The 27,267-nt window shown below is 45.4% G+C and overlaps 1 protein-coding gene across 2 annotated transcripts in view; it reads right to left on the bottom strand.

The window, feature by feature from the left end:
• ATP6V0A4 (ATPase H+ transporting V0 subunit a4) overlaps positions 1 to 27,267 on the bottom strand; it is a 57,911-nt gene that overhangs the window by 26,105 nt on the left and 4,539 nt on the right. For both annotated transcript variants that reach the window (XM_016189135.2, XM_060196654.1), the window contains exons 2-13: positions 27,004 to 27,137; positions 23,962 to 24,040; positions 23,658 to 23,752; positions 17,901 to 18,026; positions 17,386 to 17,480; positions 16,299 to 16,425; positions 14,961 to 15,043; positions 13,803 to 13,896; positions 11,942 to 12,154; positions 10,525 to 10,675; positions 4,707 to 4,846; positions 2,274 to 2,431 (exon numbers count right to left, since the gene is read on the bottom strand). In XM_016189135.2, coding sequence (XP_016044621.2) covers positions 2,274 to 2,431; positions 4,707 to 4,846; positions 10,525 to 10,675; positions 11,942 to 12,154; positions 13,803 to 13,896; positions 14,961 to 15,043; positions 16,299 to 16,425; positions 17,386 to 17,480; positions 17,901 to 18,026; positions 23,658 to 23,752; positions 23,962 to 24,040; positions 27,004 to 27,120 — 1,478 coding nt within the window. In that variant the 5' untranslated portion in view covers positions 27,121 to 27,137. The remainder of the gene's footprint in view (positions 1 to 2,273; positions 2,432 to 4,706; positions 4,847 to 10,524; positions 10,676 to 11,941; positions 12,155 to 13,802; positions 13,897 to 14,960; positions 15,044 to 16,298; positions 16,426 to 17,385; positions 17,481 to 17,900; positions 18,027 to 23,657; positions 23,753 to 23,961; positions 24,041 to 27,003; positions 27,138 to 27,267) is intronic.

Consider the following 27,267-nt stretch of genomic DNA (forward strand, 5'->3'; position numbering starts at 1 on the left):
GCTGCTCCAATTTATTTTATTATTATTATTATTATTATTAGTTATTCTCTTTCTAAAATAGAAAAGTGTAAAAAAAAGTCAACATGGGAAGAGTTTAACTGTGCATGTATGAGACTCTGGAGATACAAAACAGTAACAATAAAGATCATTTCTTTCTTTTTTAATATTTTTATTTATTATTTGAACAGAGACAGAAATTGAGATGGGAGGAGGAGATAAAGAGACAGAAAGACACCTACCACCCTCATAAAGTGTCTCCCTACAGGTAGAGAATGGGGAATTGAACCCAGGTCCTTGTGCACTGTAATGTGTGCACTTAGCCAGGTGCACCACCACCTGGACCCTCTTTTTTATTTTTTAAAATATTTATTTATTTATTCCCTTTGTGTTATCCTTGTTGTTTTTTTTATTGTTGTTGATATTGTTGTTATTGATGTTATCATTGTTGGATAGGATAGAGAGAAATGAAGAGAGGAGGGGAAGACAGAGAGGGAAAGAGAAAGACAGACACCTGCACACCTGCTTCACTACTTGTGAAGCAACTCCCCTGCAGGTGGGGAGCCGGGGGCTTGAACCGGGATCTTTCCGCCGGTCCTTGCACTTTGCACCACATGCACTTAACCCGCTGCGCTATCTACTGCCTGACTCCCTTTCTCTTTCTTTTTAAGATGGAGACAGAAAGGCAGAGAGTGAGAGACCACAGCACCAAAGCTTCCTTCAATGCAGTGAAGGTCAGGTTCAAATCTGGGTCATGCACATGGCAAAGCAGCACACTGTTTAAGCCATTGCATGACTCCTGAGTTTTTTTTTAATTTTATTTATATTTATTAGATAGAGAGAAATTCAGAGTGGAGGGAAAGAAAGAGACAGAGAGACTCCTGGTACCCACCCCTGTTTTTTTTAATTAATTAATTTATTTATTATTGGATAGAGACAGAGAAATTGGTGGTAAGGGGAGACAGAGATGAAGAGAGACACCTGCAGCCCTGCTTCACCACTTGTAAAGCTTTCCCCCTGCAGGTGGGGGCCAGGGGCTTGAACCCAGGTCCTTGCCCACTGTAGTGTGTGTGCTTAACCAGGTGTGCCACTGCCTGACCCCTGTTTTTTGTTGTTGCTGTTGTTGTTTGTTTGTTTGTTTTAATGTTTGCCTGAAGACCCAGGAGGTGGCACAGTGGATCAAATGTTGCAGCGTCAAACATGAGGTCTTGAGTTTGACCCTTGATATCACATGTGCTGCGACAGAGATGTTCTGGTTCTCTTGCCAGTCCCTGTTCAGGGCGCCATCATGCCGAGCTGGCTTCACGGGCGGGAGTCAGACGACCAGGGACTCGTGGCTGAACTGGCAAGCAGTATCTCTTTATTCATGCAGAACACTGTGCAATCTAAGCCATCTCTAATCACAATCCTGTCCTTATATATATACTCGCCAAGTAGGGTGGAAACAGGATGTGACGTAGAGAGGGTGGAGCGAAAAGTGACTGGTGCAAATCAGGGTGTACTACGAGAGGTGGCGGAGCAAAAGACATCATGAACCAGTGGGGATTAAACCAATGCCCTGCAGGCAGAGCAGTGCTTAGTTAACAGTGGTTATGTAAATAGAATACAGTGTTAAGCAGGGGGAATTAAACCAATGAAACAGAAGGGGTTTTAGAAGCATACCAGCATCTCTCATAGATAAACCAACAAGCAACAATTAAATGTTTTTAAATATTACCTATTTATTCATTTATTGGATAGACAGTGAAATGGAGAGGAGAGTCGGGAAAAGAGAGAGAAAGGAAGAGAGACACCCACTACACAGCTTCACCACTCATTAAGCTTCCCCCCTGCAAGTGGGGACTGGGGACTTGAACCCAGGTCATTGGGCATGGTAATGTGTGTGCTCAATCAGATGTGCAACCAGCCAACCCTAAGTAAATCTTTTAAAAAATGCTTTGGTGGTTATCTTTGGGAGGTAGGGGGTGGGGGATACAGAACCTTGGTGGTGGGTGTGGAATGGAATACACACTGCAAACTTAGAATCTAACAATTTACCACTAATCCCAAGTGCACGCGCATGTAAGAAGAGAGAGAGAAAGACACAGAGAGAGAGAGAAAGACAGAGAGAGAGAGAGAGAGAGAGCTTGCCTGCAGTCCCCTGCCTGAGGGAGGTATATTTCCAAAGCCACCTCCTCCAGGAAACCTGGCTCCCACCCATGCCACCACTTGCTCTCACGACAGTGCCTGAAGTGAGTCCCAGAGGCTCCCCAGCCCCCATCAGTGTGGGGACTCACCTCCATGTGCCATTTCTGAACATGGGCCGGACACTCCAGGAGGAGCCAAAGATGTTGAAGGACTTGGAGAAACAGTCATTGTAGATGAGGCCAGTGTAGATGGAGAAGATGCCCATAAGGAGGATGAGGTAGCGGCCGTGGAAGAAGGTGTTCCAGATCTGGCTCCAGGATGGATGGCACTGTCAGTGGGCTCCCAGCCAGGCCCAGGGGTGTCCATAACCCAGATGCACCCCTCCCCTCCGGAACAGCCCCAGCTGAGAGCATGTGAGGAGGTGGTCATCAGAATCATCCAGAGGACACTATCCTCCTGGGACCCAGGAATGTTCTAGACTAGCGGTTGTTAGTGTGGAAGCAAAATCACGTAATCCTCCTATTCTGCTTTTATTTTATTCTTAGTTAATTAATTTATTTTTGATAGAGACAGAAATTGAGAAGGAGAAAGAGAGACACCTGCAGCCCTGCTTCTCCGTTCATGGAAGCTTCCTTCCTGCAGGTAAAGACCAGATGAGCTACGGCCCAGGCCCCCTATTCTGACTTTCTTTTTAAAGAATTATTTTATTGGGGCCAGGCAGTGGTGCATTCAGTTGAGAGCACATGTTACCATAGCAAGGAACTGGGTTCAAGGCCCCAGTTCCCACCTGAAGGGGGGAAGCTCTATGAGTGCTAAAACAGTGCTGCAGGTATCTCTCTCTTCATTCCATTTCTGTCTCTATAAAAAAAGGGGCATCGGTCAGTGGCACAATTAAGTGTACATATCACCATGTGCAAGGACTTGGGTTTGGGCCCCAGGTCCCCACCTGTGGGGGGGTGGGGGGGGAAGCTTCATGAGCAGTGAAGCAGGTCTGCAGGTGTCTTTCTCTCTGTCCTGTCAAATAAAAATAGAGGGGGGAAAAATGGCCACCCAGAAAGGTGATTTGTAATGCAAGCACTCGATCCCAGCGATAAGCCTGGTGTCAATAAAAAAAATTAAAGAAAGAAAGAAAGAAAAAGAGGGAGGGAGGGAGAGAAGGAGAAAATGAATATATGATTTCATGAGAGAACCAGAGCATCACTCTGGTATATGCGGTTCTGAGGATCAAACTCAGGACCTTATGTTTAGAAGTCCAGAACCCACCACTGCACCGCCTCCTCAGTTTATTTTAGAGAGATGCCAGAGCACTGCTCACTTATGGCCTGTGCTATATCCCTGGACTTAACCATAAATTCTTTCATTCAGTCTTTGAAAAAACTATTTATCTATCTATTTATTGGATGGAGAGAGAGAAATCAAGAGAGAAAAGGGAGATAGGGGAGAAAGAGGAGACACCTGCAGCATTGCTTCATGGCTTGTAAAGCTTCCCCCCTGCAGGTGGGGAGCAGGGGGTTTGAACCCAGGCCCTTCTGGATTTTCATTCAGTCCTGGACAGTGGAACTCTGGCTACTCTGTTTTTCTCTCTCACTCTCTATCTCATGTGAAGCTCTCTCTCTCCTATGTGTTAAAGGAGGGGGGGGGGAGAAATTCTTTTAAAGAGGAGAAAGAAGACATAACTGAGGCAGAAGTGAAAGGCTAACCTCAAAAGGAAAGCACTTCAAAATAAGGGGTTTCGGGATGCTAGGCAGTGGTGCATCTGGTAGAGCACACATTACCATGCACAAGGACCTGGGTTCAAGCACCCAGTCCCCAACTGCAGGGGGGAAGCTTCATGAGCAATGAAGCCGTGGTACAGATGTGTGTCTCTCTCCCTTCTCTGTCTCTATCCAGTGAAAAAAGGGAGGAAGGAAGGAAAGGATGGGTAGATGGAAGGAAAGAAAGAAAACAAGCTTCCTGGACACTATGACTCAATGACTCAAAGAACTGCAGAAATGGAAAGTGTGATTCATTACAGGAAACTGCTGACACACGACACCCCCCAGCCCCAAGACAGGCTATTTCTCTAAGGAGGGTATCCACAGTTTTAATAATTTTTGGTAAACTTTTAGGATTTTATTTATTTTGGATAGAGACAGAAATTGAGAGGAGAGGATGAGACAGAGAGGGAAAGAGATATCTGAAGCCCTGCTTCACCGCTTGTGACACTTCCCCCTATAGGTGGGGACCAGGGGCTTGAACCCAGGTCCTTATGCACTGTTATATTTATGCTATACTGGATTTTTTTTTCTATTTATGGCAGCTGGGAGGTGGCTTCCCTGGTAGAGCGCATGTTACCATGTGTAAGGGCCCAAGTTCAAGTCCCTGGTCCCCACCTACAGGGGAGAAGCTTCACAAACAGAGCAGTGCTGCAGGTCTCTCTCTCTCTCCATATATATATATATATCCCTCTATAAAGAAATGGCCAAGAATGGTGGAGATGTGCAGGCATCAAGCCCTACAGATAACCCCCAGTGACACAAAGAAAATCTAACTTAAAACCCAAGACAGTGAAAGGCAACGAGAAGCCACCGAGGGCCACCCACCTCATTGTCACTCTTCTGCATCTGCAGCCTTCTCTCATTGAGGACCATCCACAGGGCAGCCAGGAGCATGACGGAGCCATGACCACAGTCTCCGAACATCACGGCGAACAGGAAGGGGAAGGTGATGATGGTGTAGGGAGCTGTGGAGGTGAAACCATGCAGCCTGAGTCCCCACATCCCCCGTGACCCATGGACGGTCCCCTGGTGTCCCTATAAGTGTGTCTACCCTTGTCCCTCAACACCTCATCTCCCCACAATCACTGAGCTCCGCCAAGTGTGTGGAGTTTTATTCTCAGGGTCCAGGAGAGCTCCCTTGACCACATATGCCATGTGACTTGCCCCAGATCACAGAATCTGAAGGCAGTTTCCGGCTGCTGCTGAAACCCAGCTACTCAGGGCACATCAGAATGGGACAGGAGGAATGGGGGCTGGTGGTGGAGAAAGCCTTTTAAAAGGAATCGTTTTTTCTTTTTCTTTTTAATTTAATTTATTTATTCATGAAGGATAATAGGAGGAGAGAGAGAAACAACCAGACATCACTCTGGTATATGTGCTGCCGGGGATTGAACTCAGGACCTCCTGACTGAGAGTCCATGGCTTTAATCACGGCACCACCTCCCAGACCTCGAGGAGATTGTTTTTTTCCCCAGTGCCTTAAGCATGTGTGATTATAGCACTCCCAGGATTTTTTTTTTTCATTAGACAGAAAAACAGAGAGAAAGAGAGACATAAACAAAACAGAGAAAGAGGGAAGGCAAACGCCAGAGCATCAGAGCTGCTCCCGTCGCCCACAGTGCTCTCATGTGGTGCCAGGGCTCAAAACTAGGGTTCATGCCTGGGGAAGTAAATACACCCTGGGAAAAATAGATCGAATGTCTCTAACTTCTGATGCATAGGCCATACCTCTGAGTATATGTTCATTCAACCTAAGCACTTAAAACTTCAAATTGGTAATCTGATTGAATTTTAACAGTGGGCTCAAATTGTTAATATATTTCTAACAATGATTTGTTCTTTGAAATATTAAATCTTCTAAAAGTCTAGACCAGGGAGAACAGAAGCAACTGATGGTGTTACTTTATATGTAAACAGCATAAAAGTACATAAATTATGGTGAGGTCTTGTATGATACAGCAAATCCTAGCAATGGGATTTTCAAAGTTAATCCAATTGCCAAATAATTTGGTTATAGCAATAACTATCTATTGCCCTCTTAAACCCTATGACAGCAGGAACCTTCTCCTTTCTCTATAAATCCCATACATCTCTCAATCCTAGGGCCTTTAGGGTGGGGCTCATTTTCCTGCATGCTTCTTTCAATTCATACCAACTGATACTGCATCTGCTGATCCCAACCTAATCAATGCAACCAGCACCACCTCAGCATGTTTCACTTCAGACTGTGTCCAGAGACATCAGGAGTGGAATGTCAACCCTTCAGCTTCATTACTCTGGTGAGACCTTTCCTAGCTCATAGGACTCCTTAATTCCAGTTTGGGTGGTGCACTTCTTAACAAAACCTAGATATAGGCCAGATATAGGCCAGGGCCCATGAGATAGGGCTTATGTACACATGTATCCATAAGTTAGGGGAAAATATATACCTTAAGTCAAAAGTAAACAATAGTTTGCAGTGAGTCAATAAATGAAGAAAGCAAATAGAAAGACCTAAAAAGACACCTTAAAGTACCTAATAAAACAGTTTCTTAGACTTAGACATACTCCTCACCTACCTCCTATTACACGTCTCTCAATCACTCCAAAGCTAACTGTGTCAGACAAAGTAAGGACGACAAAAGCTGAATAAGGGAAAAAAAAGACTGGCATACTTTAATGATGACTCTTTAGTCACTACCAGGCCACCCCTGATACCCCATCACCTGGGGCCCTAGTCAGGGAGCCCTGGGGTTCCCACACAGACATGGTGGGCCTAGACCTCTAATAGATCCCTCTCACTACTCACTGTCACTGGTCATCTCCATCAGAAACAACATAACAGACCCCTTTGGGGGCCCCTATAGGATCTTGCCTTCAAGGTGGATCAACAATAGTAGGGAATGTTCCACTCTCCAAAGGGAGGTTGGACAACATACTCTACCTACTACCTGAGGAAGGTGGTTCCTGAAATTAGTGCAGCCTGGAATGTTCCTAGCCATGACCACAGAACGTGAGCTCAGACCTATAGGGATGCAGAGGTTACATAGGCTCCTGTGCTGACTATGGGCCACAGATCAGATCAATGGGGCTTACAGTTAACAATATTTATATACTTTCCCCATATTTGGGAGATATTCTCTCCCCTGATACAGCTTTCTAGCCCTTTTTTTAAAACTATGACACCATCTCCCCAGACAATAACCTGAGTCCACCTGCATATTGGATGTCAGATGAAGGCAAAAACTAGTAAGGTTGTGGGCCCTCTGGAATATACCTAAAATAGACCTATTAGCTTTTTACAAAACGGAGACCCCAAATCTTCATCTGCAATATTCTTGCCTTTAGGTTCATGACTAGTCAACAAACTCTTTTTCAGCCACCAGGTTTCAGATGCTACCATGATACAAACTGAACTTCCCAGGGCAGACGACCCCACCAATGTGTTCTGGAGCCCCACTTCCCCAGATCCCTGCCCCACTAGGGAAAGAGAGAGACAGGCTGGGAGTAAGGATCAACCTGTCAACACCCATGTTCAGCTGGGAAGCAATTACAGAAGCCAGACCTCCCACCTTCTGCACCCCATAATGACCCTGGGTCCATACTCCCAGAAGGATAAAGAATAGGAAAGCTATCAAGGGCTTGGGTGGGATACAGAGTTCTGGGGGGTGGGAATTGTGTGGAAATGTACCCTTCTTATCCTATAGTCTTGTCAATATTTCCATTTTATAAATAAAAATTAAAAGTAAATAATTAAATAAATAAACACACCCTGCCTGGTAAGCTATCTCTCACCCTGGAGAGGATGTGTGTATCTATAATGTCTGGTTCCTGGTTGAGTCCCTAGCACTGCAAATACTACTATGGTGCTCTGGTTTCTCTCTCTCTTCCCACTGTGTCCCATGTAAAATCTCTATTATGTAATAAATGAAATACTTCTTTTTTAAAAAATGAATTAGTCCATGAAGGGGCACAGCAGATAAAGCACTGGACCCTCAAGCGTGAGGTCCTGAGTTCTATCCTTGGCAGCACATGTACCAGAGTGATGCCTGTTGTTTCGCTGTCTCCTATCTTCTTCATGAATAAATAAAATCTTTAAACTTACTTATTTATTAATGAGAGAATCAGAGCATCACCCTGGCACATGGAATGCCAGAGCGTGAACTCAGTCCCTCATGCTTGAGAGTCCAATGTGTTATCCACTGCATCAACTCCCTGGATGCTTAAATTAAAAAAAAAAATTTTTTTTTTTTTTTAGTATGGGAACAGGTAGTGGTGCACCTGGTTAATCATTCACATTACAGTGTGCAAGGACCGAGGTTCAAACCCCTGGCCGCCAGCTACAGGGGAATAATTTCACAAGTGGTGAAGCAGTGCTGCAGGAGTCTCTCTCCACCTCCCCTCCTCTCCCCTCTCAATTTCTGTCTCTATCCAATACTAAATAAAAATATCTTAAAAGCATTTTAGTTGGGATGGAGGGTAGATAGCATAATAGTTATGCAAAACGACTCTCATGCCTGAGACTCCAAAGTCCCAGGTTCAATCCCCCGCACCACCATAAGCCAGAGCTGAACAGTGCTCTGGTTAAAAAATTTAAAAAATTTAAAAAACTTAAAAAAAAAACCATTTTAGCTATTTATTTATTTTAATGAGGTACATACAGGGAGGGAGAGAGAGAGATGTCAGAATATTGCTCAGCTCTGGCTTATGGTGATGCTGAAGACTGAACCTAAGACCACAGAGGGGGGGAAAAGTCTTTTTGCATAATCATTATGCTATCTCCCCAGTCCTAAAAAAAATTTTTAAAGAAAAAAATAATAATGCCATGTTTAACAAAAAGATACAAATAAAAGCATGCTTGTATACACCGAAATAGCACTTTAAAACAGTTTCCTGGGAGTCGGGCTGTAGCGCAGCGGGTTAAGCGCAGGTGGCGCAAAGCACAAGGACCGGCATAAGGATCCCGGTTGGAACCCCGGCTCCCCACCTGCAGGGGAGTCACTTCACAGGCGGTGAAGCCGGTCTGCAGGTGTCTATCTTTCTCTCCTCCTCTCTGTCTTCCCCTCCTCTCTCCATTTCTCTCTGTCCTATCCAACAACGACAACAACAATAATAACTACAACAATAAAACAACAAGGGCAACAAAAGGGAATAAATAAATAAAATAAATATTTAAAAAATTATTTAAAAAATTAAAAAAAAACAGTTTCCTCATGTAAAAACTCTGTAAAACCACTAATAAAAAGGCAGAAGGATCAAATTTTTGATCAACAAAAACTAAAAATAAATAACACCAATTTCCTCTGGGGTCTTTCTGTAATCTTCTGTTACCATCATGTATCAGTTTCTCCACCATTCACATGCACCACACACAGGACTCTCAGCCTGGGGATGCTTGCATACTTGACACAAGTTCAACTGGGACCTAGGTTGGATGAGCACAGCATCATTGAGGGTCAGCTTATAGCTCACTTGGATAGTGAGCTGCTTTGCCCTGTACACGACCTGGGTTCAAACCCAGCTCCAACCACATTGAAATAAGTTTTGGTGTGAGGTCTCTTTCACTCTCTAATTCCCTGTTTCTCTCTATAAACCAAACAAAACCAAAAGAACAGCATCTTACACAGCTCACGAAAGGGGTATCTGGTCTACCCCTTTATTTTAGTGTGCCTGGCCAGATCACACAGCCCAGGACATTGATTTTGAGTCTTATTCTAAACACTCCTGTCTCCCACATAACAACTGTGGGAAGATAAAGATGCCTGGTAGAGGAGATGAGGATTGAATCCAGCTGCCTGATGGTTGCACAAAGAGCAGGTGAGGGGCCGGGTGGTGGTGCACCTGGCTGAATTTATAAGGACACAGGTTTAAGACCCTGGTCTCCACCAGCAAGGGGAAAGCTTCACAAGTGGTGAAGTAGGGCTGCAGGTGTCTCTCTGTCTCTCTCCCTCTCTATAGCCACTTCCTTTCTCAGTTTCTCTGTCTCTATCTAATAATAAGTAACTAAATTAATTTCTTAATTTTTTTTTAAAAAAGAGCAGGTGAAATACTGACAAAAAATATTATTTAAGTCCTCCTTTAAGGTGATCTCAAGGGGTACATCTTAACCACTTTTTTGGTTAATATTCATTATTTTTTAATTTGATAGAAGAAAAACAGAGAGGAAGAGTAGATAGAGAAGAAAAGGAAAAGAGAGACACCTGCAGCTCCCCCTGCAGGTGAGGATGGAGGGCTTCAACCTGGGTCCTTGCACTCGGTAATGTGTGCACTCAACCAGGTGCACCACCACCCAGCCCCCATCTTTCCCAATTTGAAGCTGCCCAATTCTGGATCAAGTTCTTTGCCGGACAGCCAGGGAGCTGGTTCAGCAAGCAGAGCATAAGACTTGCATACCTGAAGAAGCCCTAGGTTCCATTCCCAGTACCCCATGTACCACGGCAGTGTGCTGACCACTCCCTCTTGTGTTTATGTGTCCTCTCTTCTCTTCTCTTCTCTTCTCTTCTCTTCTCTTCTCTTCTCTTCTCTTCTCTTCTCTCCTCTCCTCTCCTCTCCTCTCCTCTCCTCTCCTCTTCTCTCCTCTCCTCTCCTCTCCTCTTCTCTTCTCTTCCCCTCCCTCCTCCCTCTGCCTCATGAAATAAGTAGGCTGAATCCCCAGGCCCCTTACCTGGGTTTATCTCCCGGTAACTGCCTACACCATAGGCATCCACGATGTTCTGGAAGCCAGCTGTGAATTTGTTGGTCCTGTTAAACGTGGGGGGGTCTGTCTTGGATTGTACTGCTGTCAGGATGGGGGCCATAGAGGAGCCACTTTGTTCCTGCAGAAAGAACAAGTGACAGGAAAGTAAGAAGAGGGCCTTGGGCTCACAGTTGAACACCTGCCACCACTCGGACAATTTCCTGACCTCTCTCAGACTCAGGACCTCACCCGGGAAGGTGTATTCCTTCTGAATATTTATTTCCTTTGCCTCACAGGAGGGGTGTGGAGAGAGAGCTGTCTGATTCTCTGGCTGTGATCTCTCCCCTGCAATGCACATGTTATAATACGATCCTAAGACATTGTATTTTATTTTTGTTTATTTTTTTATTAGAGACAGAGAGAAACTGATAGGGTATGGCAGGGAGGGAGAGAGAGAGGGAGGGAGGGAGGGAGGGAGAGAGAGAGAGAGAGAGAGAGAGAGAGAGAGAGACTTGCAGCCCTGCTTCACCACTCATGAAGCTTTCCCCCTGCAGGTGGGGACCAGAAACTTGAGCCCGGGTCTTTCGCACTTTAATGTGTGCATTTAACCCGGTGCACCACCACCTGGTCCCTATTATTTTGTTTTTTCCAATAGGGTTATCTCTGGAGCTCTGTGCCTGCAGGACTTCACTATTGCTGGTGTCTTTGTGTTTGTTTTGCCACCAGGGTTAATGCTGGAGCTCGGTGCACCAGCACTGTGAATCCTCCATTCCCAGTGATTATTTTCCCATTTTTTTCCTATTTTTTTAAATAGGACAAATAGAAATTGAGAAGAGAGGGGAAGATAGGGAGAGAAAAAGAGACACCTGTAGACCGGCTTCACTGCTCCTGAAGGTCCCGCCTGCAGGTGGTGAGCAGAGGCTGGAACCCAGGTTCTTCCATATGGTAATGTGTGCTCTTAACTGGGTGCACCACTGCAGCTTTTTTTTTCTAAATTTTTTTATTATCTTTATTTATTGGATAGAGACAGTCAGAAATTGAGAGGGTAGGGGAGATAGAGAGGGAGAGAGAAAGAGAGACACCTGCAGCCCTGCTTCACCACTTGCAAAGCTTTCCTTCTGCAGGTGGGAATCGGGGGCTCGAACCCGGGTTCTTGTGCACTGTAACATGTGCGCTCAACCAGGTGCGCCACCACCCTGTCTGGCAGCATTTTTTAATACAAAGAGAAACAGCGACCTGAGGACTTTGCCCTCTGTACCTCCACTTGGAAGCTCCTCCCCTGCCCCACCCCCTTCGCCCCTAGCTCTGCCCCTCCTCCCATGCCCTGGCCCCGCCCTGCAGCCCCAACCCTGCCCCTCTGCCACTGGATATGCCCCCACCTATGTCAGGCCCCGCCCCTCCTCACCATGCCCTGCTCTAGGGCCCTCCTGATTCGGGCCCTGTCCGCCAATGGAAACCAGATCTCAGCGATGATGCACTGCTGGGTGACGTCGATGTTGCACATATTAAGGATGTGGTAGATGGCCTTCATCTTCTGCACCTTGATGGTCCAGGAGTGCCAGCTGGCTGCGGCTTCTTGCAGGAGGCGCTGACGGTGTGACTCTGTCTGTGAGATGACCTGGACAAAACAAGCAAAAATTCAGCAAGGAAACACAGTGCGAAGACGCAGGCAAAGACTGGATCCTCCTTCCCTCTGAATGCCTACTTTTACTGTACCACTCTTTTACTGGATTGAATCGTGTCCCCCTATTCACAGATGCTTTATTTACAGTAGCCAAGGGGTGGAAGCAACCTAAATGCCCATCAATAGAGGGTTGGATAAAGAATCTGTGAGACATATACTCAATGAAATGCTACTCTGAAATCAAAAAAAAGATTGTGTCCTTCGGGACAAAATAAATGGAACTGGAGATAATACTTAGTGCAGTAAGGAGATGAAAGACAACTACTGGATGGTTTCATTCATATGTGGAATACAGAATTGAAATACATGAACAAGCTGGGGAGACAGTGGAATGGTTATGCAAAAAGACTTTCATGTCTGAGGCTCTAAGATCCCAGGCTTAGTCCTCAGCACCACCATAAGCAGGGTTGAACAGTCTTTCTCTCGTTTAAATAAAAACAAATATATATTTTTTAAAAGTACATGAACTTGCAAAGAAAAAAGTGGCCAGTCTGTCTCTAAGGCTATGTGAGACTTTAGAGAAAAAAATATGTGAGCTTTGAGACTGTCCTGTCATTGTGGCAAGTTCTGGAGCTTTTGTGCTCGATTATATATATAATAACCTTTAGCATGAAAAACTTCTTGCGACATGTAATTCCATCTCCTTCATTTAAAATAATACTTACAGACAACTACCAGATGGCTTCGCTCCTGTGTGGAACCCAGAAGATTGAAATGCATGAACTGAACATGGGCAAAAACAGAAGCAAACAAACTGTCTCTAATATTTTGTGAGAACTATGTTGGTTATCTTTGGGGGTGGGCACAGAACTTTGGTGGTAAGTGCAGCATGGAACTCTAGCCATACACTCTTATAACCTACTATTAACAACTGATTTTAAAAATGGCAAAAAAGATATATATATATATATATATATATATGCATATATACACTTTCATTAATGGAAAGTAAAATAACAATAGATTAAAAAAAAAAAAACCCTGCTATGACTGACACAGGTGTTGTAATTTAATGCCAGTTGGTCCAAACAGCCAGGCAGTTAATTCACCAGAAGAATTAGCAGGGACAGGTGGGTGGCACACCTGGTTGAGAGCACATGTTACAGTGTGCATGGACCTGGGTCTGAGCCCCCAGTCCTCACCTGCAGGGGGACTTTGTGAGTGGTGAAGCAGTGCTGCAGGTGTCTGTCTCTCTTCCTCTAGCCAATAAATAAATAAAAAGAAGGAAAAAAAAACAGTCAGGTTCTGGTTGGTTAACTCAATGAGCAACTTGAGTATATCCCAAAGGAATCAATCTTGACATTCTAGGGTTCCTGTATCAAACTGGGAGGTTTGCCTACCACCCCGCAGAGCTGACCAGAGTCTGAAGCAGGGCTCATACTCCCAGAAGAATCTGGACTTGCAGAATTTCCTGCCCTCCAGGATACTGGGCACCTATTCCACTGGGTCTGAAATCTCAGCCAAGCTCAGCGAACTTTCCATCCAGCCTGGAAGCCTGGAGGCTGGGGACAGGGCTTTTATAGGATAGTCACAGTGGCACCAGCTGTCTGCAGCCCCCAGCCTGCCTGCACGCCCCACTCACAGTGATTAGATCTTCCAGCCTCACATTGACGCCGGCGAGGATCTCTCTGCGCTCGGCTGCCAGCTCCGGGCAGGGGTAGATGGTGGCTCGGAACCTGCCGGGGACATACACCCCAAAGCACATGTGTAGGGATGTCCCCTCCTCTGCTAAGCCATAATTGGCACACTTTATCTATCAGGAGCCACCTTTTCCCTTTGGCCTTGGGGATGACCTCCAGCCCTAAGTGTCCCCAGCACATCCCAGGTGCTATGTGAGCTCAAGCTGGGCTTGTATTATTAGAAAAGCCATTTCCTATGTCTGTCTTTCCCCCTTCTCTCTCTGCCTCTGTCTGTCTCTATCAAGAGAAGTTGGGTAGAGGAAGAGAGAAACTGAGAGGGGAGAGAGAGATAGAAAAGGGAGAGAGACAGAGAGATGCTTGAAGCCCTGCTTTACCACTTGTGAAGCTTTCCCTCTGCAGGTGGAGACCAGGGGCTTGAACCTGGGCCCTTGTGCACTGTAATATGAGCACTTAACCAGGTACGTCACCACCTGGCCCCTAGCACCCATTTCTTGCAAACTGTGAGAACTGTTAGCTATAGGCAGACCTGTCTCTTCTGCACCCCCTTACCCAGTGACCTGTTTATCAGGTCATTCTCTCCTGCTCAGCAGAAAGTACACCCCTCTGCCCCCCCTTCCCCCCCCCCCCCCCCCCCCCCGCAGCAGCCTTCCCACAGCAGGTGGCCCCCATTCTGCCCTGAGCTCCACTCCATTTCCTGAGCTCCACTCCATTTCCGGTTCCCAGCCCTGTCTTGTCTGCTGCCTGCCAGGTTCACTACTGGGGTCATCCACCCCACCCGGAGCTTATAACCTCCTTTGAGAGGCTGCTGTGGCAGGTGTGCAGGGGCAACGTCTAGCTCAAGTTCACCTTTAAATTCTGCAGATTTAAGGGACGAGAGCGTGGCGCACCCAGTTACATGCACAGGTTAGTTACCATGCACAAGTACCTGGGTTCAAGTCCTGGCTCCCTACCTACAGGTGGAAAACTTCAAGAGTGTTGGTGAAGCAAGTATTGCAGGCGTCTTTTTCCTCCCTTCCCTCTCAATTTCTTTCTAGTCTCTACCCAAAATAAATTACTAAAATCAGAAATAATACTGAAGAGTCATCAATATTCTCCCTCACCCATCGCAGATCTTCTTGATCTTCTGTCTGAGCTGCTCTCCTTGATAAAATATGATGAAAATGTTCTTTTTAATTTCTTCTTTCTGGAAAATCAGAAAAAGCAAGTTTGTTTTTTTTTTGCCTCCAGGATTATCTCTGGGGCTCAGTGCTAGCACTACAAATCCACTGTTCCTGGTGGCCATTTTTTTCTGTTTTATTGGATAGGACAGGGAGAAATTGAGAGAGGAGGAGAGACAGAGAGGGAGAGAGAAAGAGAGATACCTGCAGACCTGCTTCTCCGCTTGTGAAGCGTCCCTGCTGTAGGTATGGAGCGGCTTGAACCCGGGTCCTTGCACATAGTACTATGTGTGCTTAACTAAGTGCGCAACCACCCAGCCCCTTTTGTCCTGTCTTTAGGACTTAACAGAGGATCAAAAGCCAGGCAGTAGCACAATGGTTTTTCCAACAGGCTTTCATGCCTGAGGTTCCAAGATCTTAGGTTCAATCCCAGGCACCACCATAAGCCAGAGCTGACCAATGCACTGGTGAAAAGAAATAAGTAAGATTAAATGACTGATTTAACTTCACATTCTGCCAATTGGTCTAACTACCCATAGCCAGAGCTGAGCAGTACTCTGGTAAATAAATAAAACAAACTATGAAGTTGTTTTCCACGAAATAGAATTTAAGACAAATTTTTTTAGCCTTCACTCTGGAGAAAGATGCTGACTCTTTTAGAAATAAGTCTGGCTGGGTGGGGAGATATCGTAACAGAGCTCCAAAAAGACTTTCATGTTATGCCTGAGGCTCCAAAGTCAAAGGAGGGGGGAGATAGAGAGGAATAGAGACAGACAGATGGAAAACTACTGCACGGCTTCACCACTCATGAAGCTTTTTTGGATATTGGGGGGACTTGAACCCAGGCCCTTGCACATTATGTAGTATGTGAATTCAACCAAATACACCACCACCCTTTCCCAATAAAATATATTTTTTAAGATTTTATTTATTTATTAATGAGAAAGACAGGAGGAGAGAAAGAACCAGACATCACTCTGGCATATGTGCTGCCGGGAATTGAACTCAGGACCTCATGCTTGAGAGTCCAGTGCCTTAGCTACAGAGCCACCTCCCGGACCATATCCAATAAAATATTTTTTAAAAAAATAAAATTAAATGGGAAAAAGGAAAGAAAGGAAATGAGGGTGGGTCGCGCAAAAGCTTACTGCATAGGGCCCAGGTCCTAGTCCTGGCAACACATGGGAAAAATCATATAGCACCTGGGGAAGCTCCTGAACTGTGATGTATGTCTCTCAGCCCAAATAAAAAAAGTGACACATGTGCTCCCAAGATACCCACCGTGACGGGGTCTTCCAGGACGGCTTCCATCTCGCTGAACTTGAGGTAGACGTTGCCCCTGCACACCCGCCACAGCAGCCGCTCAAAGGAGGCCATGCGCTCCCGGTGGATGACCCCGGCCATGAACCTGGCAGGCAAGAGACAACACAGGGCTGGGAACAACGGGAAGTGGTGTGGTGCCCAGGGCAGGGTGGAGGCCACCTGTCACGGGAAGGCCGCTGCCAGAGGGGGCGCACTTCCTGCTTGAGCAGGAGAGAGTAACCTGGTTCCATCTAACAGGGGTCACAAAGTCACTCTGTACCCCAGCCCCAACCAACACTCCAAGTCTACCTTGACATGGAAAAGTTTCCTAATACACCCAGTGCTGTGTGTTCACTTCTGTAGCTCTTGTTATTATTATTTTAAACAGAGCACTGCTCAGCTCTGGCTGATGGTGGTGCAGGGGACTGAACCTGGGACTTTGGAATCTCAAGCAGGAATGTCTTTTTACAATACCATTATGTCTCCCCAGCCCCTATTTGCAGTTGCAGATATGATCAACAACCCATCTAAGCGTGTGGGGATGATATGAGCACAGTACAAGTGGGTCTCGGGAATGTTAGTGTCACAATTAACAAGAAGTCAACATGCTCTCCAGCTCCCCCAACCTGACTTTTACTTATTTATTTTATTATATTTATTTATTTATTTATTGGACAGAGGCAGAAAGAAGTTGAGAGGGAGGGCGAGACAGAGAGATACCTGAAGCCCTGCTTCACCATTCACAAAGCTTTCCCCTCAGCAAGAGGGGACCAGGGGCCTGAACCCAGGTCCTTGCACACTGTAATGTGTGTGCTTAACCAGGTGCACCACCACCTGTCCACCCAGCCTGATTGTTACACAGGCTGGTCACTGCAAGGAGGTCTTGCATTCACAGGACTGAGTCTTTCTTCTAGTAGGTGTTTTTTTGTTTTTTTGTTTGTTTTTAAGTAGGTGTTTTTGTTTGTTGTTTCTCACCTATTCACTCCCTCAGTCACTCAGATGGAGAAGGAACTATGGACCAGGGACTTATCTGTACATAACTTTCAGAGCAGGGCATTAAACTGACCCCAGCTTCCCTGCCATGTACGTAGGCATAGTTCTCAACTCCAGGAGGCCGGAAGTATCTTCTGTGAAGAAATCATCAGTCAAGTTGGTTTCTGTCTGAAAATGAAAGAGTTTCTTTCAAATGCAGTTAAAAGTAGCCTGCACATGAGGGCTTCTGTCATTAATGAAACCTTCATTTTCCATGATTAGACAATAGAAATCAAAATACCAAGTGTCTCTTGCCAGATGGAGACTACCCAAATCTGTTCAAACTATCTGCTCTGCTTTGTTTCAACTCCCCACTTCTGTGTAGAATGTTTGAGGCACATGCCTTTTAACAATCATCGTACTGCTGCATTCAGTTCAACTGGGATTATAATTAGTCCACCCAAAATATCTCACCGCCACCACCAATAGTGATTTGCTGGAGCCAGAAACAGAATGATTAGTTCATATTTCGATGCAGCCAGTTATCCAAATGGACACTTGCAGATCTGAGGGACAGGGCCCTTTTGTAACTAGTCCCCTTATAATGACCTCAAAGAAGTCCTGGGTCTTCTTCAGAAGATATTTAAGTTCAGTCAGTTCTAGGAAGCTTTTTTTCAATGCCTGCTGGTTCTGGTTGGCTTCTTGTAACTCTCCTTCCAGTTTTTCTAGAACAGTCTATGCAGGGAGGAAAAGGAGGTAAGTCAAGCAGAAAGTGCCATACTGACAGTGCATTAACCACAGCTAAATAAATATATATCTCAAATGGGTGCAGGTAGCGGTGGCACACCTGGTTGAGTGCACATGTTACAATGTGCAAGGACCTGGGTTCTAGCCCCCAGCTAGAACCTGTAGGGGGAAAGTCTTTCAAGTGGTGAAGCAGTGCTGTGGGTATCTTTCTGTCTCTCCCTCTCTATCTCTACCTTCCTTCTCAATTTCTAGCTGTCTCTATCAATACATAAATAAAGATAATAAAAAATTAAATATATATGTGCAGTGCAGTGACCTGAGAGGTAGTGCAGTGGATGGAGCATTGGATTCTCAAGCAAGAGACCCCAAGCAGGATCCCTGGTATCACATGTGTCAGAGTGAAGTCCTGCCTTTCTGCCTCCTCTCTTTCATAAATAAATGAACTTCTAAGCCATCCATCTTCAAATAAGCATGAAAAAATACTAAGGGGAGTAGAAGTCAGCTTCACAGGAGCTGGGTGGTGGAAGAATACTCAGTTGAGCATTCAAATTACCATATGCAAGGACCCAGGTTCAAGCCCTTAACACCCACCAGCAGGAGGAAAGCTTTTCAATCTCCCTTGGCCCAGATTTTATTTTATTTTTAAAATTGCCTCTTGATTGCTTGATCCCACAATTCCTCAGGATTACCACCCGCCCCCATCACTTCATTCCTTTCACTTCAGATTGAGAGAGACAGACATGGATGGGAGACACCATTAGCACTGCAGCACCACTCCGCCATTTGTGGAGCTTCCCCCGGTCACCGTGGTCCTCCCATGTGGGATGGGGCTCTAACCTAGGTCCTCTCACATGGTAAAGTAGCACTGAAGCTGTCTCTCTCCCTCTCTATATCCCCCATTTCCTTATCAATTTCTCAGTCTTTACCCAATAAAGACAACATTAAACACAACAGGTTAAGCGCACATGGCACAAAGCGCAAGGACCGCATAAGGATCCCGGTTTGAGCCCCCGGCTCCCCACCTGCAGGGGAGTCACTTCACAGGTGGTGAAGCAGGTCTGCAGGTGTCTATCTTTCTCTCCCCTTCTCTGTCTTCCCCATCTCTCTAGAGTTCTCTCTGTCCTATCCAACAACAACAGCAGTAACAACAACAATAAACAATAAGGGCAACAAAAGGAAAAAAATTGAAAAAAACATTAAAAAAAAGATTAAGATCTGCTTTTTAAAAAAGGTTTGACTCCATGAGAAATCAGACATTTGGACTAACTACTAACCCTTCCCCCACTTCCATTTAAGACATTAAAAAGAAAGCTAAAATGAATTTGCATGTTGAGAATATCTTCTCCCACCCCCAAGCATGATGCAATGATTTTTCTTTTCTCTAACCAAGGTACTTTAAATTTATTTATTTATTTTAAGAAAAGAGATACAGAGAGAGAAAGATACAAAGAGATCACCAGAGCATTGCTACGATGGTGCTGGGCACTGAAACTTGTTGGACTTTTGAGGCATGGAAGTCTTTCTTTCTTTCTTTTTTTCTTTCTTCCTTTCTTTCTCTCTTTCTTTTTTATATAATTATTATGCTGTCTCCTCAGCCCCACAATGCAATGATATAATGGAATTTGTATGAAAGTCTGAAAAAAGAAACCTAGTATCATCTCCAAACAGATGCCAGTTCTGAATCAGGTTCTAGAGGCAAATAGAAGCAAGTGAGAAAAAGGCAGCAGATAAGGATGAGCTCTGAGGGAAGAAGGTGAGAAGGTGAGGACAAAGGACAAATGTGTGGCAAACCCAAAGCAAGTTGTCTAGTGGCTACAAAAACCAACAAAATCAGCCGGGAGAAATGGTTTTGAAAATAGTCTGAAAAAGAGTACAGAGAGTTTTCAGAATGCTCAATAGGACAAAAGAAGGTATTGCTTCCACTGACCAGGAAAATCAGGGGATCAGTAAAGGCACACACAGTACCATACAAAAGGACCCAGATTCAAGCCCTTTCCCCCTGCCCCGCCCTACCCTGTACCCCGCCCACAAGGGTGAAGTTGCACAAATAGTGAAACAGTGCTACAGATGTCTGTCAATCTCCCTCTCCCCTCTCGAGTTCTTTCTGCCTCTAATCAAAAGAGAAAGAGAAAAAAAAAAAAAAAATGGCCACCAAGAGCGGAGAATTTGTTGTGCAGGCACCAAGCCCCAGAGATAAAACATGGTGCCAATGGGAGGAAGGAAGGAAGGAAGGAAGGAAGGAAGGAAGGAAGGAAGGAAGGAAGGAAGGTGAAGAGGGAAAGAAAAGAAAAAGAGGGAAAAAATTAAAAAGAAAGGAAAATCAGAAGTAGTAAACATCCTAAAATGGGAGAATAGATATTAAAAGAACAATTTAGAAATCTTAAAATGTGAAATAGTGGAACAAGGAGACAACACAACGACATTTTTTCAGTTATTGGATTGTTGGAAAAGTCATAACGTATTTTTCTGTTTATACAAAAATGCAAAATGCATCATGACTTTTCCAACAGCCCAATCCATGCCTCTGTAAGACCCAACTGTCTTTCTGAATTTCCACAAAGAAAGACTATTGCAACAGACTCCAAGCCCGGGAAGCAGACACCATCAGTCAGTTTTCCATTAAGTATTTAAGAGATGTGTGAACAATACCACCATTCTTACTCATGCTTCCGTCTTGGAAAATATAGTTCTGTTTCATTTACCAAAAAAAGATTAATATGTAACAAAATAGGATTGCTACTTGTAAATGAACTTTTTTAGGGGGTATGAGGGGGTCCAGTTTTAGTTCCTAATTCAGTAAACAACACCCATAGACAAAGCCATTTGGAAACCCTAACTTCTTAAGAGTCCAAATAGCTCACCTGGAGAGTGTGCTTCCTCACATGTGCACAACCCAGGTTCAAGCCCAGCCCCCAACACATCAAAGGAAGCTTCAGTGTTGCAGTCTCTTTCACTGACTTTCTGCCTTTCTTAATAAAGGAGGAGGGGGAGGAGAAAGAGGAGGGGGAAAGGAAGAAAGGGAGGGAGGGGGGGAGGGAGGGAGTGAGGGAGGACTGTTGATCCCAAGTCCAAAAGAAGTTTGGAGAAACTTGGACTTTCTGTGCCTTGGCAAGTGCAAGAGACTTTATAAGCAGGTGGCATGAACTGGAGTCTAAAGGGCAAGATTAACTGAGTCTTTATGTGAAAGAAGGGACAGGTAGCTGAGGAGATAGCTCAGCTGCTAGAGCACAGGACCTGCATGCCTGAAGTTCTGGGTTTGATCCCTGGTGCCACAGGGATCAAATGGTGCTCTGGTCTCACCCTCTCTCTCTCATGATCAACTGTCTCTTACAGGAAGTAAATGCATTTAAATACACTGGATTTTTTAATTTAAGTATGCTATTTTCTGGCTCCTGGTGGCCATTTTTTCCTTTTCTTTTCCTTTCTTTCTTTTTGTTTTCTATTTTATTTGATAAGACAGAGAGACAGTGAGAGGGGAGGAGGAGATAGAGAAAGAGAAACACCTGCAGACCTGCTTCAAGGCTTATGAAGCATCTCCCCTGCAGGAGGTGGAACAGGAGCTTGAACCCAGGTCCTTACACACGGTAATCTGTACCTTCAGCTGGGTATGCCAGCCCCCCTTAAGTATACATTTTTACATCTAAATATTTAAGAGAGAAAGACAGAGAGAGTGGAGTGAGAGGTTAATTCAGAGACGAGGCTGAAACTGAAGATGACTGACTGAAGACCCAATTCATATTGGTTAAAATTTTCCTCCCAACTGTGAGATAACTCACCCAGTAGGACACATCCCTTACCATGTGAGAGGACCTAGGCTAGAGCCCCATCCCACATGGGAGGACCACGGTGACCGGGGGAAGCTCCACAAATGGCGGAGTGGTGCTGCAGTGCTAATGGTGTCTCCCATCCATGTCTGTCTCTCTCAATCTGAAGTGAAAGGAATGAAGTGATGGGGGCGGGTGGTAATCCTGAGGAATTGTGGGATCAAGCAATCAAGAGGCAATTTTAAAAATAAAATAAAATCTGGGCCAAGGGAGACTGAAAAGGGGTAGCTCACCAGACTTGCAGGGCATAAGGCCCCAGAGGTCTTCGGGTTCAATTCCTGGCACCACCATGTATGTGTGTCTCATATAACATATTCTATATAAATACATCATATGTAGTAATATGTGTAACATAATGTGTCTACTTCTACATTATCATGCGATACTTATGTTTTCTCTTTAATAATGGCCAAACTTACTACTAAATTTTCACGTTTATTATACATATATATATATAATTTCTGTTATATAATCTCTGTTGTATGTTATGTAATAAATAAAGCATATTATTTTAAGATTTGTTTTACATAATAAAGAAAATAATTGTAATAAAAAAACTTTTTCATAAAATGAGATTTTTTAAAAGGCTCTCCCCCAAAAATCTAAATTTCCAGTTTAAAAAAAAAGTTGAAATCTAATATATGACACCATCTCAAAATATGTTCTACCAGAATTGCCAATGTCCCAGCTGCTAGAGGCTCTAGATCAATGTAGCCGATAGTTTCAAAAATGTCAAGAATTTTAAGTTGTCTTTAAGGGAAAACACCAGCCAGAGATAAGGCTCAGCTCAGTGGAGCCCCAGCCTGTCTGCCCACCTTGCCCAAAGAGCTCTTCCTCTTCTGAGGATTAAAAAAAAAAAAAAAAATCCCAAGCACTTACCAAGATCTCCCAGGCTTTCCAGTCTTTTCACCTTCCCTCCAGCACCTTTCCACCCCTCCCCTGTCTCCCCACCCTCTTCCCTGAAGTTCTCTCTTTCTTTTTTGTATAAAAAAACAGGATCACCAGGCCTTACTTTTAAGGTGACAGTACATGACAGGCTCCATGTTTGTTTGGTTTTAATCCTTATTTATTCAGTGGATAGAGACAGTCAGAAACGAAGAGGGGACTGGGAGGCAGAAAGGAAAAGAGAGGGGGTCGAGATGTAGAGCAGCATGTGGTGCAAAGCACAAGGACCAGCATAAGGATCCAGTTCGAGCCCCGGCTCCCCACCTGCAGGGGAGTTGCTTCACAGGCGGTGAAGCAGGTCTGCAGGTGTCTCTTGTTCTCTACCCCCTCTGTCTTTGCCTCCTCTCTCCACTTCTCTCTGTCCTATCTAACAGTGACGACATCAATAACAACAATAACTACAACAACAATAAAAAAAGAAGGGCAACAAAAGGGAAAATAAATAAATATAAAAAAAATTTTTTTTTAAGTTGTGGGGGAGATAGCATGATTGTATAAACAGACTCTCACAATGCCTGAGGCTCCAAGTTTCCGCATTCAATCCTCAGTACTACCACAGACAAGAGCTGAGCAGCCCTCTGGTGATAAACAAATAATGATAAAATAAATAAAAGTAAGTAAAATGGAGAAAGGAATTATGCTTTGTTAGCACGTAACTATTAGGTGGCGTCATGCAAAGCACTGGTGTCCATGAGAATCCACCTCCCACAAAGGGGACCCCCCACCTCTCACCCTCCACTCCCCAAGTGAGGTGAGCTTCCAAGAAAGCAGACAGCCCATAATCTCCTCCAGACCATGAGGGACACTGGCTGTCCCCAGCAAAGGGACAGCAAAGGCGGGAAGAACCTACCTCCAGGGTAATCATCTCCCGGGGGAGTGGGGTCAAGGGGTACTTTTCTGAGATCTGAATCTGAATCTCGTTCTCCATCTCCTTCTCCAGAAAACCTGAGGGATGAAGCCCAGACTCAAGTCAAGCCAGACTTCAGCCTGAGTGCCCTGGGACCTGTCCCCACACCCAGATGCCATCTCCAGCCTCCCTTCCCTGGCTCCAGCATCATGGCACATAGAGACCTGTTTGTTCCCTGGGCCCTGGGAATTCTCCTCCCTCCTCCCCGTCATCTCCCACTGAGACCAGAAGCAGAGGACTGACTCACGGAGGATTCTCTCCAGGGACTCACACCTTCTGACTTCATTCACAAATTTCCTCTGGAAGTTGTTCACATTCGAGTTCAACTAGGAGGGTGGGGAGAAACAGAGAGTGTGTGTTAGAAGCAGCGGCTGCCAACAGTCTTTTTGGTTGGCCTGTTTTGTCTGTTTGTTTTTTAATAATATGGAAACACTGACAAATCCGTAGAATGAGAGGGGTACAATTCCTACCACCAGAACTCCGTACCCCACCCCTCCCCTGATAGCTTTCCTATTCTTTATCCCTCTGGGAGTATGGACCCAGAGTCATTATGGGGTGCAGAAGGTCTGGCTTCTGTAATTGTTTCCCTGCTGAACATGAGCATAATTTTTGCTAGTGCTAGGAAAGGGCACTAGAAGCTGTTAGGAGCAGATCTGTCCACACAGAAGAGCAGAGAGTTAGAAGCAAGATAGACAGGACCTGGCCAGTGGAGCACCCAGGAGAACGCACATATTACAATGTGTGAGGTCCTAAGTTCAAGCCCCTGGTTCCCCACCTGCAAGGGGAAAGCTCACGAGTGGTGAAGCAGTGCTGCATGTGTCTCTCGTTTCCTCTCCCTCTCTGTCTCCCCTTCCCCTCTCAAATTTCTCTCTGTATCAACAAAAGAGAGGGAAGGAGGGAGAGAAAGAGGAAGGAAAGGTGGGAAGGAGGGAGACTTGGCCACCAGGAGTGGTGCATTTGTCACGTAGACACAGAATCCCAGAGCAACCCTACCGACAATTTAAAAAAGCAGCGGGTGGGGGGTAGATAGAATAATGGTTATGCAAACAGGCTGTCAAGCCAGAGGCTCTGAAGTCCCAGGTTCAATCCCTCACACCACCATAAGCCAGAGTGCTGATCAGTGCTCTAGTTAAAAAATAGAAACAAGGGAGTCAGGCGGTAGCACGTGATGCAAAGCGCAAAGACCAGCGTAAGGATCCTGGTTCCAGCCCCCCCACATGCTCCCCACCTGCAGGGGAGTCACTTCACAGGTGGTGAATCAGGTCTGCAGGTGTCTATCTTTCTCTCCCCCTCTCTGTCTTCCCCTCTTCTCTCTATTTCTCTCTGTCATATCTAACAATGACAACATCAATAACAACAACAATAAAAATAACTACAATAACTACAACAACAATAAAAAACAAGGGCAACAAAAGGAAAAATAAATAAATATAAATATAAAAACAAAAAAAGAAGCAACAAAATACATTTGAATGTTCTTCTATACACAATTGCTCCAAAGCCTTTCCTCCACTTCTAGAGGGACAGCCCTCCTACCCCACCCCAGCTAAAGTTTTCTTGATTTTAGCTGCAGTAATTTTACAACTGAGTCCTGACATTCTCTGTAGAGTCATCATTGGACATAACCTGGAAAACAGCACTTCCATTTGCCACGTCTCCCAACCACCAACACAAACCCAGCCTCTGTGCCCAGGGCTCTTGGCACTGCAGAACTGCTGGTGCTAGGAAGTAGGGGTAAAAGAACCAGACTGCCGGGGGTCGGACGGTAGCACAGCAGGTTAAGCACATGTGGCACAAAGTGCAAGGACTGGTATAAGGATCCCGGTTCGAGCCCCCTGCTCCCCACCTGCAGGGAAGTCACTTCACAGGCGGTGAAGCAGGTCTGCAGATGTCTATCTTTCTCTCCCCCTCTCTGTCTTCCCCATCTCTCTTCATTTCTCTCTGTCCTGTCCAACAATGAATGACATCAACAATAATAATAATAACCACAACAAGGGCAACAAAAGGGGGGAAAATGGCCTCCAGGAGCAGTGGATTCATGGTGCAGGCTCATTCTAACCAAAACTTTAACTTTCTTTCTTTCTTGCTGCCTGATTTTATTTACTTACTAATACGGAAGAAAGGAGGAGAGAAAGAGAGTTAGTGTACTACTCTGATACATGTGCTGCCAGGGATTGAACCTGGAACCTAATGCTTGAGAGTCCAGTGTTTTATTCACTGAACCACCTCCCAGACCATGAGTTCAACTTTCTATTGATAGACTTAAGATTCTAAAGAGCTAGGCAAGGATGACCCTCTCCCCAGGAACTGGCACCCCAATACCATACACAAGAGAATCTACCCAAGAGCCAGAGAGGCAGCTCTTCATGTGAGAACAGGACTGACATGCCTGAAGGACCAGGTTCAATCCCCAGCACCATCAGCTGAGCTCTAGTCTTACTCAGAAAAATAAATGTTTTTTTTTGAAGAGCCCATCCTTAGAATGCCACTCCAGGGCTACTGTCGACCCCAGGGGTACTCTGTCCTTAGGTTGGTCAGAAAGCCTGGATAGATAAATGTCCTCAAAACAAGGCTAGATTACTCATCTGCCCATTGCATATTCTCCATGTTTTGGAAATGCTGCACAGGAAGTGACTTGCTATGCCATCGGGTGACACAACACAAAGACATTCTTCTTCTTCTAGCGTTTGCCCTTCTTCCGTAGCCAGTCAACAGCGTCAGATTGAGCCTGATGTAAAGTTTCGAGACCTCCTTTGAATCTGGAGAGGTGGCAGTCATTGACTATGTGGGTCATAGTCTGTCTGTTGCCGCAGGGGCAATTCGGGTCGTCTCTGGCTCCCCAGCGATGGAACATAGCGGCGCACCGTCCATGGCCTGTTCCATAGCGATAGCGATTGAGGAGGGCCCAATCATAACGTGCTAGGTCAAAGCCGGGTTGACGCCTGCAGGGGTCTGTGATGAGGTGTTTGTTCTTTACCTCAGCTGACTGCCAACTCTGTTTCCAAGAGACTGGAACAGGGAAGTTCAGACATTGACAAGTCTCATCTCATGAGTCTGCAGGAATTACATCAGAGCTGTGACACGTTCCTGGAGAGGAAATGAACTAGAAGCAGGAGAAGCCAGACTGGCATCCCAGCAAATTCCAACAGGAAAAGACTAGAGCCAGAGTCTGTGGGCTCCACCTCAGGCCTCCTCTCTCCCTGAACATGTCCCTTGGTCCACTGCCAAGTAGTGGTGCCGAGAGTGGCCGTCTCCCACTCCACCTTCCCCAGGTGTCCACAGCACTTACATCTTTGAACTGAACCAGCCCGAGCTCCCCCAGCTCAGCCACGCAGCAATAGGCCGCCTCCACCTGGAGAAAGAGCTGCGACAGACACATCTCCTCACTTCGGAACACAGACGCCATCTTGGCAAGGCCTCTGTCTGTGGAAGAAAAGGATGTCTGAGGTGACATGGGAGGTGCTCAGGATCCAAAGACCAGTGTGTTTGTTTTGTTTTGTTTTTAACTACTTTGCTGGGCTGGGAGACAACAAAAATACTTTCATGCCTGAGG

The sequence above is a fragment of the Erinaceus europaeus genome, chromosome 8 (genome assembly GCF_950295315.1).
Source record: "Erinaceus europaeus chromosome 8, mEriEur2.1, whole genome shotgun sequence".
Taxonomy (NCBI): domain Eukaryota; kingdom Metazoa; phylum Chordata; class Mammalia; order Eulipotyphla; family Erinaceidae; genus Erinaceus; species Erinaceus europaeus.